Below are 13,330 nucleotides of genomic sequence, written 5' to 3'. Positions count from 1 at the left end.
TCACGTGATTTTATTTCAAAGGCAGAGCAGATGGCCTCTTGAGTAGATAATTAGCAGACAAACTGTGCAGCTGCCTGCTGAGTGAGGGAGTTTTTGCTGCCAAGAGTGAAGTGGGTAAATGTGAAAAACAAACCACAAAGAGAGCGTGTGCCAGAGTTCACTACATCAACCGCCTCCCGTTCTTTTCTCCCGCTCTCCTTTTTGGTCAGATTTGGACGTTGCACTTGACCGGGACTAACGCTTAGCACACGGCAGTGTTGAACCCTTAATGTAATGATGTCTCTCGCGGCTGTGGATGCACTGTGACACAACTGAATAAATCCTACAACCGTTTGGAGTTTTCCGTTTTGGTTCTGACTAAAGTTCCGTGGTAATTGGACAGACTGCCATGACATTTGATGCAGACATCCATGGCGTTGGAATTTAGCTCCCTGTGACCTTAAAAAAAATGCCTTGACAACTGTTGGATGGGTTTCTATAAATGTAGCACAAAAGGATGAATTTCAATCCCTTCGGGGGTATCCTTGCCTCTTTTAGTATCGTCATCAAGTCAATGCTTGACTTTGTGTAGTAATAATTGGCAAATATTAGCACGGTAACATGCCGAACTTAAAAATGACACCTGCTTAGCATCAGCATGTTAGCATGTTGGCATTTAGCTCGTAGCATTGCTGTACGACCTCTCTGAGCAGCGGACATGACTACGGACTCTTTTTATGCCTTGTTGTAATTCGCCTGTTGCTCATCACGCGGTAACATTCACGGCCCAGTGACTTTCTCTGAATAGCACGTTGACCATTTCATAACAAAACTTTGCCATCTGGAAGCAAATGTGTGTTCATAGAGGATAAACTGATGAAAAAAGGAATAAAAACACAAAACACTGTAGACAAACAAGTAGATTTAAGAACATTAGCTTCTTATACCCATATGAAAATAGCATTAATTATTGCAAAAATCTCATTTTTTGTCATAACAAAACAGACAAAAACAGTAACAGTTGTAGGTTGACATTAAGAACGTGCGGGTCGTATTTTTAATAACTTAAGATATTTATCCGATTATGCATTATTGGACACAAATAGGATCATCGGCATGTTTCCACACAAAATTTGCCATGTTCAGCTTTTAGCTGTCCTCCTAAGAAACTCTTCATTTTCTTGTTTTGCCCCTTCTCATTTCCAGTAATTGAAATGTCAAAAACAATTTGTTGGATTAATAAAACAAATTCAGTGGGACACGTGAAGAAACATGTGTAGCTTGGCGCTTGTTTCATTGAAAACGAGAGAAAGAGACCAAAACAAAGAGATTAATGCTTTTACATGAGTATTGAGATGCATGAGAGCATTGTAGGTGTGGGCCTAAGCCCTGACACACACACAACAGCACTTTTAGTCAAAACAAAATAAATGTTGCAAGTTAAACACTGCATGAACCTGGAAGGACACAGAAGTGTTTGATCTTTTTTTAATCTTGATGTCTTTCTTTCTGTTTGAACCACCCAGCCGTGACAAAACCACATGTAGTTTGTAGTATGTCGTGTAAAAAAAAAATCCAAAGAAAATGGCAGTGATAAATAAATAAGAATCATAGAGCGACGTCAGGACACTGGTGTAACGCTATTCAGATAGCACCTTGTTCTTTACACCTTTGATGAGATTTTGAAATGCACCAATTCATCTTTTTGTTCTCTTATCACATCTGTGTAATTCCAGTGTTTGCAATGAGTTAAATATAATTAAATACGGTTAATGAGGGAACCATCGCTGTTCTACAGAGCTAATAATTGATAACAGGTAAATCTACACAGCTTCATCTTCGTGTAGCTCGTGGAAATACTGCTCATTTCAGTGAACATCTGTTTCTTGTTGCAGATTATTGCCACTAAGACAATCTGATTAAAGTAAATTTTCAAAAAACACAAAAGTGTAATGTCCAATTTTATGTCAATTATTGTGGCTGATTGTGGCTTTCAAAACAGTCTTTCAGCAACAGACTTTGTTATGCGAACCCCATTTAACCCCCATTTGTCGACATCTAAGGGCGGTTTCTTTCAGTTGATATCGAAACAAGGTTTCAAGAAGAGTTCTGAAATTGCACTATTGTCCACAGTCCTGAAGCGATGCAGTTTCAGTCCCACAGGTTCTGCGCTTTAGCGCAAACTGTCAGTCTTCATACCGGCAACAGTTGTTGTAGAGGCAAGACAAGGTCCCTCTTTTATTTATATTCCATTGTCTTCTTGCCGCCGTGCTTTCTCCAGGCAGGTGGAGTTACAGGTTTCACCAGACAGTCGTTAGTAGTGTTACGGAGTGAATAAGTACTTAAATAAAGGGAGTCACTCTGCTTCACCTCTGAATCCGCAAAATACGCCAAGTTCACTTGGCCTCCTGAGGTGGGAACATAGAAAGATGTGCTTTAGACTGCATAATATGGAATATAGAATAAAGAAATATTACATACGGTCATTCCAATCTAAACAGTTTATAAATGATTTCAGTATTTCTGGAAATATTTAAAGATGCGGTAAACTCACTTGGCTTTACTTGACCTCTACATGAGCATTGCTCTCATAGCTGCCTTGCTGATTCGTTTGCGATTCTTCCTCATCCTTTTCTTCGGGCGTGTTGGGGGTCTGGGGCCTGTGTGAACCGATGGCTGCTTTGTGGTACTCGTAGATGTTGTTGCTGTTGAAATACGATGTTGTTAATATTAGCAGAAGTATACATTACACTTTCGCTCTGTGTTATTGTGAAACTGTACAAGAAAACTACAACTACGTTTCATTTAGCACATTATTTTACTCTGAGCTAAAAGCCAGTATTCTTATCTATGTTATTTTTACTACCCAAATTATTAGATAATGTCTCATACCTGGATTTTGTGTGGTTGTTTGCAGATGATGATGATGTTTACCATGCAGGTGATGTTGGCTACCAGTTTCCTTTTCTTTCTGCCTTTCCTGCTCTTCTCGTTTCAACTGCTGGCGTCTCAGTATCTCCTTCTCTTGGTCCAGCCTCTTGTGGAGAAGTAGAAGCTCTTTTCTCTCCTGCTGCAGTTTTTCCTCCTCGGTCTGTAATATCCTCACCTCCTCAGGAGTGCCATTGTCTCTCCGTCTCGCCTGTTCTCGAGGCTCTGGATTTGGCTCTTTGGTCGCTCTTAACCTGATCCCAACTATCTCACTGGGCGCCTCAGTAGGACTGAACTCAGTTTCAGGATTCTGGTTACCAGGGTGAGAAGATCCACTCCTCGAAAGTTTGGATTTTTCGTCTTGCCACGATGGACTGTGTATTTCCGTGCCTTCTTCCCTGCTACCGTTTCCCTCGTTAACGTTCCCTTCGGTGCTGAGGAGCAGCAATCCGTCTCCTCCCTCCACCAGCTCGTTCTTTACTTCCTCGCCAACATTATCCACCGAGGAAACAGTCTTGTTGACATCTGAGATCCTTGCATTTTCACTCTGCACGTCATCCAGATTTTCAATTTGGTCTTTAGTCTCAAGAAGCGTGGTGGCATTTTGCTCCCAAAGTGGAGAAAAAACCACAGCATCTCCAATGCGGGATGGATCTTTCTCAGCCAGGCTGTAAACGTCTCCCGGCTGAGTGAAGGTGTCTCCTCTGGGACTCCAGTGCTGCTCCAGGAGGTCCTCCAGGTGTGCCCTCTGGTTCTGCTTCAGATCATCCCACTGGTGGAGTTCATCCTTGGAGTGCACCTTGACCTTTCACAATGAAATGGTAGAAATGTTCAATTCAGTTGGATCTTAGTTTAGTTCATTAATCTTACAGTCAAGTCGATGAACCATTAACAAAGAGAGTAGATGGACCAACATTATTCTGAAGTTCACACAAAAGAGATGTAGAGCTAGATTAAAGGTCTATATACATTTAGACGTGCACAAGTAGTACTTCTAAAGCATTCACCCGGCTTCAAATGGCTCACAAAACAGCATTCATAATGTACCTGTCCTTGTCCCTGGCTGAGTGTGTGGTTTTGATGCTGGTGGCTTGGCTGTCTGCGCAACGATTTCTTCTTGGGCGCAGGGTGGCGCGCAGCCGGCTGACATCGGCACTCCACATGGTCGACGACCGACACCACGGCGTTAACGTAGGTGGGTCTTTTGTTGACGTACTCGATCTTCAGGACCTGGTGCGGTTGGTAACACAAGTGCAACACAAAGTTCAGCCTCCCGTGTGTTTAGACATTAGCGTACTGTGCGCTGCGCGGTTGTCTACCTGCAAGTATCTGGTGTGCGTGACGACAGGGGCGCAGCGCATGCTCTTAGTGTTGCAGCAACCGGAGCAGCGCTGCACCTCGACGCAGGGCGGCCACAGCATGAAGTGACCATTGCTGCGGTCCAACATCTCCCGGGTGACCTCGACCACCTCGGTACGAACTTTGCACTGAGCTTGCTGAGCCAGCTGGGCATCTGCGGAGCGGGACAACATATGACTGAGTGTGAGCGCGGAGGGATTAAGGAACAATGGGCTACTGAGCAAAGACACGGTGATCTTCTTGAGGATCTGGGCATCTGTTTGAGGTATTGCGCTTTCTGTTTACGGTAACTCTGCATCTCTTTGTGGCTGTTTTCGGGCTTCAATGCGGTCATGTTGTGTCTTTATGCGGTCAGCAATGTGTCTCTTCATAGATGTTTTGCTGGTCTTTTGGACATCTTGCATCTCTTTGTAGTTGCTGTGTGTCTTTGTGGTCATTTGGCGTCTCTTTCTGTGACATTTTGCAGACAAAACTTAGGGGGCCCCTGACCCCTTGGCCCCGTTGGCCCCTTGGCCTCTGCCCTGTAGGCCTGTTCAGTAATCCATCCGTGAGTGTGAGTAGGACTGCTTGACCTTGTGTTAGCAGTATTGTTCAAATCAGAATTTTTATCGATTTGACTGTTGACGAAACAAGACAATCTTCTCCCTTTTTGTAGATTTGATCTGAATGCACATGTACCCACATCTAAACCCTCACTGGTTGCTAGGAGTTGAGCCTGGGGCAGATAGGAGCAGCTTAAACCCTTTCAATACTATTGTGCTGACTTATTCATCCCTAGTGACCCACCTACCTTGTTTGTGTTTGTATTTAAGAGATGACTTATATCCAGCTGTTCTTGAACAGAAACAAGGAGGTGAAAATTAAACTTTCTTCCAGCTTCTTCTAATCAGACTTATGGTTAATATTGCATTGGTCTATTACACAGCAACATGAGGAAATTTGAGGTTTAATGTTGGGCCATTAGTGTCTCCTCGTGCTAGAGGGAATCTAACAAAGTCACCCGGACTGCTGCAGATGTGTCCAGTAATTCAGACATCTGCTTTATCGTGATAGCGACAAAAAAAGGTTAATGGGAGGAATTTTACCGTGTCACCGAAGCCATACTTGTCACATGAATCAACTCAAAAGAAGGCGGACAGAAAACACACGCAGCCCTCCACAACTGTGGATGGATTACTTTTACATTCATGAGGAAAATCAGGAATCCTCCATGTCAGCACTACTGATGCCCCATAAACATGCATCATTACACAGAAGCATCCTCACAGAGGGTCAAGAGTAATATCAGGGATGGTCCGCTCTTCAAGGCCGTACAATAAACTGGGACACATTGATCACCACAACAAACCCGTCTATCAGACGACACTGTGGGGGGAGTAGAAAGGAGGGAGGTGGGAAGGCCGGTGGGGGGTTTAGCTCACCGAGGCTCCTTGGTAGTCTATGACCTCCATTGGCTGCAATCCCGTCCTCCTCATCTGAGACAAAACAATAAACAAACACAGCGTTTGACTTGTGTAAACGCGGCGACTGATTTATGAATGGTCTGTTTTTTCGGCGCGTGGTGTATTTTTTTTTTTGCCCAATAGCGCCCTCTGTGTGTACAGAGATAAAACATTAGCATGTACACAGAGACCAACAGGGTGTGGGGGGTTGCTATTGTGTGTGCTGATGATCATGCACATAGAGAGAGAGAGACAAATACAAAGACTTAGACTTGTTGTCATATTCTTACTCTGTTTATTTTCCATGTGTGTTGCTACGGTCATGTATTCTCTCTGCTCCTCTGTTTGTCTGACTTTTATCACTCGTGATGTTTACTTATCACAATGAGGGTAGAAATGTAGCCACTATGTCTCGTTGGTTTTCATTTAATCACATAGTATGTATTTTTTCGTGATTTATAAGGAAATATCGTTACTTAAGTGAGTAAGACTTAGGAATTTTTGTTGTATGTGCATCATCAGCATTATTATTCATATCTGCTTTTGCATGTTCAAAGCATTTTACACTTTATTTTGAACGTATGCTCATAAACAAAAAGGCTGCATTACGCTCTCAGTTTGTCATGAAATTGTTGCCTACATATCTGATCATGCTGCCAGCATTTTAATTGTGTAATTCAGAAAATGAAGAATGCCAACAGTCCTAATGCTTAATGTCATTGGTTTGGCAAACTGTACGCTTGAGTTTCGACATATTCTCAAAAAAGGTTTTAGGTTTTGGTTTTATAAAAAAAAAATGTTCTGCTAATATGAAACTTGAACACGTTGTTAAGGTTCAAACAAGATGTGGACAGAACTCTGAGTCCGGTTTGTGCGTGTTTTGGACGGTGATGTGAGGACGGGCTGGTCTTTACCTACGGAGTCAGTGAGCAGCAGCAGCTGAAGGTCCTCTATGGAGGCGATGGGGCTGTTTCTAACCAGCTCCACCAGGGCTGCAGGCAGAGGATCCCCCTGAAACACACAAGTATTCTGTAAGAAACCAGAGGACACGTCGCTCTCGACTGTATCACAACGCGGTTGAAGGGGGAAGATACGTAAGCGTGATTTTAAGAATAGTTCAATTCCCACCCTGCACTCATCCTGCATTAGACATTACAGAGTCTTCCAAACAATTCTCAGGAAACGGAGTAACACTGCAGCACGTCTGCAACATCCACTTCACAAGTGTTTCAGTGGGTGTGTGCGTGTGTGTGTGTGTGTGTGTGTGTGTGTGTGTGTGTGTGTGTGTGTGTGTGTGTCTCCTCAACTGAGGGACAATAGGTCTCAAATTGACAGGTCTTTAAATACAAAGGCTGAGACTGTGAGATTTGGTTACATTAGTGAAAGCTGCCTGTTTGAGAGGAACAAAAAAGCCTTTTTTTCTTTTTATTTTCAAATCGTAATGGTCCAAAATGGCCGATTGTGATTTTGAATGTTGTCTACGTTGACTTGTTCATTTAATATAAAACTCTGTACAGCCGTATGTCTCTTTTATGTGTTGTTAACAGTTTTTGGGAAGACAAGGAGGATTTATAGCATGGAGGCTATAAATAATATCAGGTTTGGGCTCGACAGGAAGTACTTAATTCATTTCGGGTTTATTTTTTTAATGTTGATAAGAACAATATGGTAATTTAACTCTAGCCTCATACTTGAGCGTCACGCATTTGATTAAATGTTTCCATACCAGCCGAGCAGAAACCAAGCAACAGCTCTGCATTGTGATTCTATGGACTGACCGTGGGTTTAACCCCCCCCGGTCATTACTGGGCAAGAGAGCTGAGAGGGTGAGGGGGTATTAACCAAAGCAGACACACAATGGTCACTAAGAGCAGGGTGAATGACTATTGGCGTTGTGTCTTCTCATCTGCTAACATTTAGGGGTCAAAGGAGCCAGGAAGGAGTCAGGAAGTGGGGGAAGGAGTGATACGGAGAGGAGGAGAGAGAGGGAGGTGCATCTGAAAAAAAAAGAGGGATAATAGATGAATAAAAGACGGGTTAACATGGACACGGATCGGACATGGGTCGGAACACTCCCTTACATTGCTTTGACTCCCGTGGATGTGCTTCATTTGCTTTGTGGCCTCGCGGCGAGATGGAAGGAGTAAAGACAACCTCAAGGCAGCAGCATACGGTTTGATGTTATAATTCAAGGCCCGTCCAGTAAACTGCGCGCGCACTGCCATTCAGATTCCGGAGAACATGATGAATCCCTACGGGGAGCAGGTCTTAGCCAAAGGAAGCAGCCATCCATACATGGACATGTATTCTCATCCTGTCTGTACTATGCGCCATTGACTTCACCCCATTGTTGGAGTCAGGTCATAGAGCAGGGGAAATTCCTGCTGTATTACACTTATATCTCCAATGCAGAGCTGCCGATGCCCCAAAGGAGCCATAACGGTGACGATGTCTTCCCTTTGCCAAAGGTAGCGAAGCTGCCTGCTCGGCTAATTGTGTGTGATGTCAGTTATAGGATGTGCGCCTTTGTTAACAGTGGTGCCGGCTGGCATGACGATTTGTGTCTAAGCAGGAAACACTAAGTAAACACTTTGGCCCCGATAAACAAAACTGATGGAAACAGATAGAAAATGCACAGACAAAGTGATTATGATTGAGGACGAGGGTTATCAGACATTTAATATATTAAGAAAATAAAAATAGTGCCGACAAGGAAATTCCAGAGGACGCCTACCCTGAAATACAAGAGCATGGAAGGATGAAATTATTGAGGAACAACTCTTCTTATCATTTATTTGCCTGCGTAATTGCAAATCAGAAGACTTTCAGATTTTTTTATAGTGTGAGAAATAACAGGATCACACAATGATTTTTTTATATTTAGTTTTTTATTAAAGAGACCTATTTCCTTTTTGATTATTTGAAATAATAAAGCTGTTTTGTTTTCCAATAAGAGGTTTATATGTGCGGTCTGTGGTGCATTTAACTATTCACCTATTTGACCGAATAGGTCATTCCATTCTGTTGAAGGCCCTTCTAAGCGCTTGAAGCATATTTTGACGATAATCCTGATTTCATCATAAATTAAACAGGATAATCTTTATCATTTTCATATAGTCCAATCATAAACTCCCTTGTACAACCCAAATGCTCCCATGATGGTGGTACCATTGCATTCCTCTTTTATTGTCATGAGAATTCCGGTTGTCCTGATGACTTTTTTTCCATTTTCACATGCCGGATCGAGCCCTGGTCCCTCGGAGGCCTCTTGGACACATTGAGGAATGCCAGGTACAGGCAGCGGCTGCAGCGGGCCGGACAGGCGACGTCTAATCGTACATAATTAGGGGCTCCAGCCTGCTGCCGGCGCACCGACGGCACACGTGTAAGCCTTCACATGTAGTCAGTGAAACGGCGCCAACGCGTGCACAACACTGGAATGTGTGCATAAACGTGACTTTAATTCATTCCTTTGTCATCGTTTGAATCTGAGTTGGAAAGGCGCCTGATGCAATTAAAGATAATGATGACTTTGTGTCGGCTGATGTCTGGATTCCTCTCTGGTGGTCCACAGTAGAATGAACGTGCACTTCTTATGTGGGCACCGCATCACTTCATTGAAATGAATCTTCATTTTCCTACAATTATGTTCCTTTTAGAAGGGATCTGATTGCAGCTTGCATTTAGAACTATATGAACTAGAACTTTTGAAATGTTTGTGTTTAATGAAGTAGATTAGACTAGAACTAGAAAAATGAGTCATAGGGAATTCCTGGCCCTCTACCTCAAAGCCTCAAATTAATTAAATATGAATTCCTTTGTGGTACTTTCAGAGGGAATAAAATAACAAAGTAATTTAGTCATCCATTATAGTTGTGTTTCACTCTTTAGGTGGAGGGAAAAGCACCAGTTCGCACGCCTTGTTTTCCCTTCATTTACGTTGTCAATACTTTCATTAAAGCAGCTCATTCCCAACATGTGCAGAAGCTACTCAGTCCTCTTGCAACGTGCAAGACCAAACTGCTCCTTCTGTCTGTTTGAAAAAAACTCAGATGGCCCCTCTTGTTTGACTTGTTTAAACGTCCACTTGAGCGACTTGTTAACTGTGTGTGTTTTGACCCCCTTTGGTTTTACAAGTGCTTGTCACTGGGGCTTCACTGTCGAGATGAATTTCCTGGGTCGCAAACACACCAGGCAGACGTGCGGATAAAATAGAATTCAATGTGCATCTCAACCTTCATCTAGCTGTTCATGGGCAAAAGAAGCAATGATGTATTTTTGATGGTGTCCGTTAAGCTTCACTTGACCTCGGTGGGACCTCGAGTTAAGTTCAGTCTTCCTGTTTGACCTCAGCAGACGGTCAGACGTCGCCAATCTATCCTGCTTCCTTATGTCAGTATTGCCTTCCCCCACCCTCACATGGAATATTATCCAGTCAGATTTCTATCCAAATTTGCAGGACTGCAGAAATAAATGACGAAGAGTCGAAAACAAAAGTATCATTTTCAGCTGAACGCGGGATGGAGATCTGCATTTGTTTCAATGAACACATTAGTGATGTTTTAAGAGGCCAGTCGTTCGTTGTGCTTATACAAGACAAATTAATCACACCACAGCACACCAGTTTGCCACGAAGTTACGCTCCAAGGTGTCAAAGTCAGAGAGAGAAAAGAGGTGAGTCAGTGCAACCGAGTTCTCTCCATGGTTGCCTAACTAACATCTGGCCTCGGCGTGTCACCGCGTGATGCTGCTCGCTGACTAATTTGTGGACTCAACATCTGGAACAGCATCCATGAATGCATCTCTTCACCACGTGGGGCATCCAGCTGCAGAAGGAGCCAATCGTGGATAACGAGGCTTGTAACCCGCAGGAGGACGGCGCGCGTGGCCCTGCGCATCCGTTCATTGCGCCATTTAATTGGAGGAATAACAGTTATTTACTGCGTGCCCGTTAAACACACACACACACACACACACACACACACACAAACACACACCTCGATAAATGCAATAAAACAAAGACTGGACTTTATTATAAGACCAGACTGGAGCAGGTGCACTATGATTATTTAAAAAAAAAAAGAATAAAGTCCTGTATTTGTTGTAACTTGTGTTAAACAGCACGCGGCGTATTTCACGATATTTCACTTCATTTTGAAATAGTTGGCCTTAAGTAGCTGCTACTCTCTCACCTAACGTATGGGTTCTAATTGCATGGCCACATATGGTGGGTTGTTATTTGCCAGCATCTATACCTTGATGGCTCGTGGAGCAATTTCAAATAAATCTCACTTCAATCCGTGTTGGAATCCCACAAGGACTTGGTCACTTCCGTGCGCCAAACCTCCGGCAAAGTGCGAAAGCTGCGGACTCACCTCGGTTGCGCCAAACCGCGGACACGCCGCCAGCAACGCGAGCAGCAGCTGCACCAACGAGCTCATCTTGCTGCCCAGCCTGGAGCCTCTTCGACGGACCGGGCATTTATGGAAGCGCGACAGTCCCCGTCTGCTCCTCCGGTAGAGATATCCGAGGAAGAGGGTGAGGAACGCGCACTTGCTGAGCTGGGGAGTACGCGCCTTAAGGTGCCCGGCAAGATACCAACAAAAAAAGGGGGGTGAGCTCCGCTTTGCTTGATGAATGGATAATCCTACAAGTTTTTTTTAATTCAGGCGCTTTGTCTTGACGATGTGCTCCAGTCTTCTGTTTTTATGTCCGGCTTGCGCACAAGTGCGCGTTTTTACGGCTAAAAGCGCAAGAGTTCACACGTCTACAAAAATAACTTTACGACATTTTCCAGGTCACAAACTTCTAAAGACCAAAACTATATAAGACACTCCAAAAAGAAAAAGAGTGTTTCAATTATTCCAAGGATGTCCAGCTTTTCTTTCAAATATATCCAATAGGATTCTCTCGACAAGTGACGCGTCAAACACACACAAAAGTGCGGCTCGCACGCTGAAATAACGTCGCAGGGCCGCTCGCTGGTTTTCTGTCCTCTTCTTTCCAAGGAGTCTTATCACTAAGAAAAAGCCCGTGTGGCTCGGTGCCCTTCAGCCCTGGACCTGCCTGATTACGCAGCGGTGGTGATGGTGGAGGTGGTGGTGGAGGAGGAGGAGGAGGAGGAGAAGGGGGGCGCAGCACACTTCCAAGAGCCTCTCTCCCGCCCCCTGCCTGAGGAATGGCGGATGATCTGCGCACGAAGACGCGACAGCAGCGCGCGAATCATTTATTCAGACCCTCCGGAGGGGCCGAGCGCAGCTATTCTGTTTGTGCCACATGATCCGGTTTGAAATGTTAGTATTATTAACTCTCTCTCTGAGGGTGGAGGACCGTGTAAAAATATCAAGCCGGTGGTCCTGCTACTATCACGGTCCGTTGGGTAGAGTTTCAGATGGCACACGGGGATCTGTTCCTCCTGGTGCTGCTTCATGTACTAATCTGCAATCCAGCCAAGACCAAGTCGGTAAAATGTCACAGTTTGCAATTAATCCGTATTAATATCCAACAATGAATTTGTCTGCAGGGCACTTTAATAATGCTACGCTCATTTGTGTACTAATTTGTACTAATCATTTGTGTAACCTTAAAGTTTGGGTGCAGCACTTTTAGTACTTTACTGTTGCTCAGTTAAAAGGATCCACCACACTTCATGAATGCACAAACCCCGTGTTATCATTTTATTCCGGAGTTTATAAAAAAGACGACATTGACAAATGATTAAAAACAACAACGTAACCGTTAACTTAGAAATAACTGTCTTGGAAATATTTCCACGTGTAATTTTCTCATTTACTGTCGGTAAACTTGCCATGTTGATCTTTTAGTATTCCAGTAACTTTTGACTTAAAAGTTATTGAGCAAGTCTTAATTCTCAAATGCTTATTAAAGCATCTTTTAAACACACTCAGGGGGGTTACTTATGAAGGACCCCTGACCCTAAATTCAGCATAACGGACCTTTATGCAGCTACTATGGCTGGAGAGAGATAGTTGCCATGCCAACCGTCTCCTCCCGTTACCCCAGCATCACGGCGAGCTGCTATCTGGGAACAAAATGTGGTGTTTCGTAAAATCATAGGGCTCATTCTCAGTGCTGACCTTCGACGGTCACCCATGTTTAGGGAACATTTTTGAACAATGCCTGACGGTGACTCTGCATGTTTTAAATTCAGCCAGGCCGGGCCCAAAAATAGCATATCAGTCTGCCAACCTCGTGGACCTGCAATGATACGCGGCAGGGGCCAAAGAGCAAGGGAGTTTTTATCATTAAACACAAACATTTCAAAAGGTGAAGCGCGGGAGAGAACAAAACCGCTCGATGGATAACTGATACTGTACTGATTCGGACTCGACTGGAGACGGATCCTCAGACACCACTGCGCTCCAGCCAGGAACAAAGCCCGTCCAATCACGGCACGGTGAATAATAGGATGCCATTGTTTTTCTAACAAGAGTCAACGGAGGAAACCGCATGAGCTATGGAGCTATATTTACACCGTTTCATATTTGCACATTTGGCCAAGGCCACCAGCACTGCGGTGTAACAATGCACTGAGTGCATGTTGGTGGAGTCAAACGCTACGAATCAAATTGTACACCAAATCTTTTTTCTATACATAGATT

General features: G+C 43.9%; 1 protein-coding gene across 1 annotated transcript; it reads right to left on the bottom strand.

Annotated features, from left to right (window-relative positions):
* Window positions 1–886: 886 nt before the first annotated feature.
* Window positions 887–12,082, bottom strand: pdgfbb (platelet-derived growth factor beta polypeptide b). The gene is made up of 8 exons (XM_040191642.2): window positions 11,084–12,082; window positions 6,623–6,719; window positions 5,688–5,741; window positions 4,227–4,420; window positions 3,955–4,137; window positions 2,872–3,712; window positions 2,534–2,684; window positions 887–2,387 (listed from the first exon to the last, which is right to left on the bottom strand). Exons 1-7 carry the CDS (start codon window positions 11,147–11,149, stop codon window positions 2,551–2,553), a joined length of 1,569 nt encoding a protein of 522 aa, XP_040047576.2. The 5' UTR covers window positions 11,150–12,082; the 3' UTR covers window positions 887–2,387; window positions 2,534–2,550.
* Window positions 12,083–13,330: the final 1,248 nt, after the last annotated feature.

This window comes from Gasterosteus aculeatus, chromosome 11, assembly GCF_964276395.1.
Source record: "Gasterosteus aculeatus chromosome 11, fGasAcu3.hap1.1, whole genome shotgun sequence".
In the NCBI taxonomy this organism is placed as follows: Eukaryota; Metazoa; Chordata; class Actinopteri; order Perciformes; family Gasterosteidae; genus Gasterosteus; species Gasterosteus aculeatus.
This window is presented reverse-complemented; position numbering and strand designations above follow the sequence as displayed.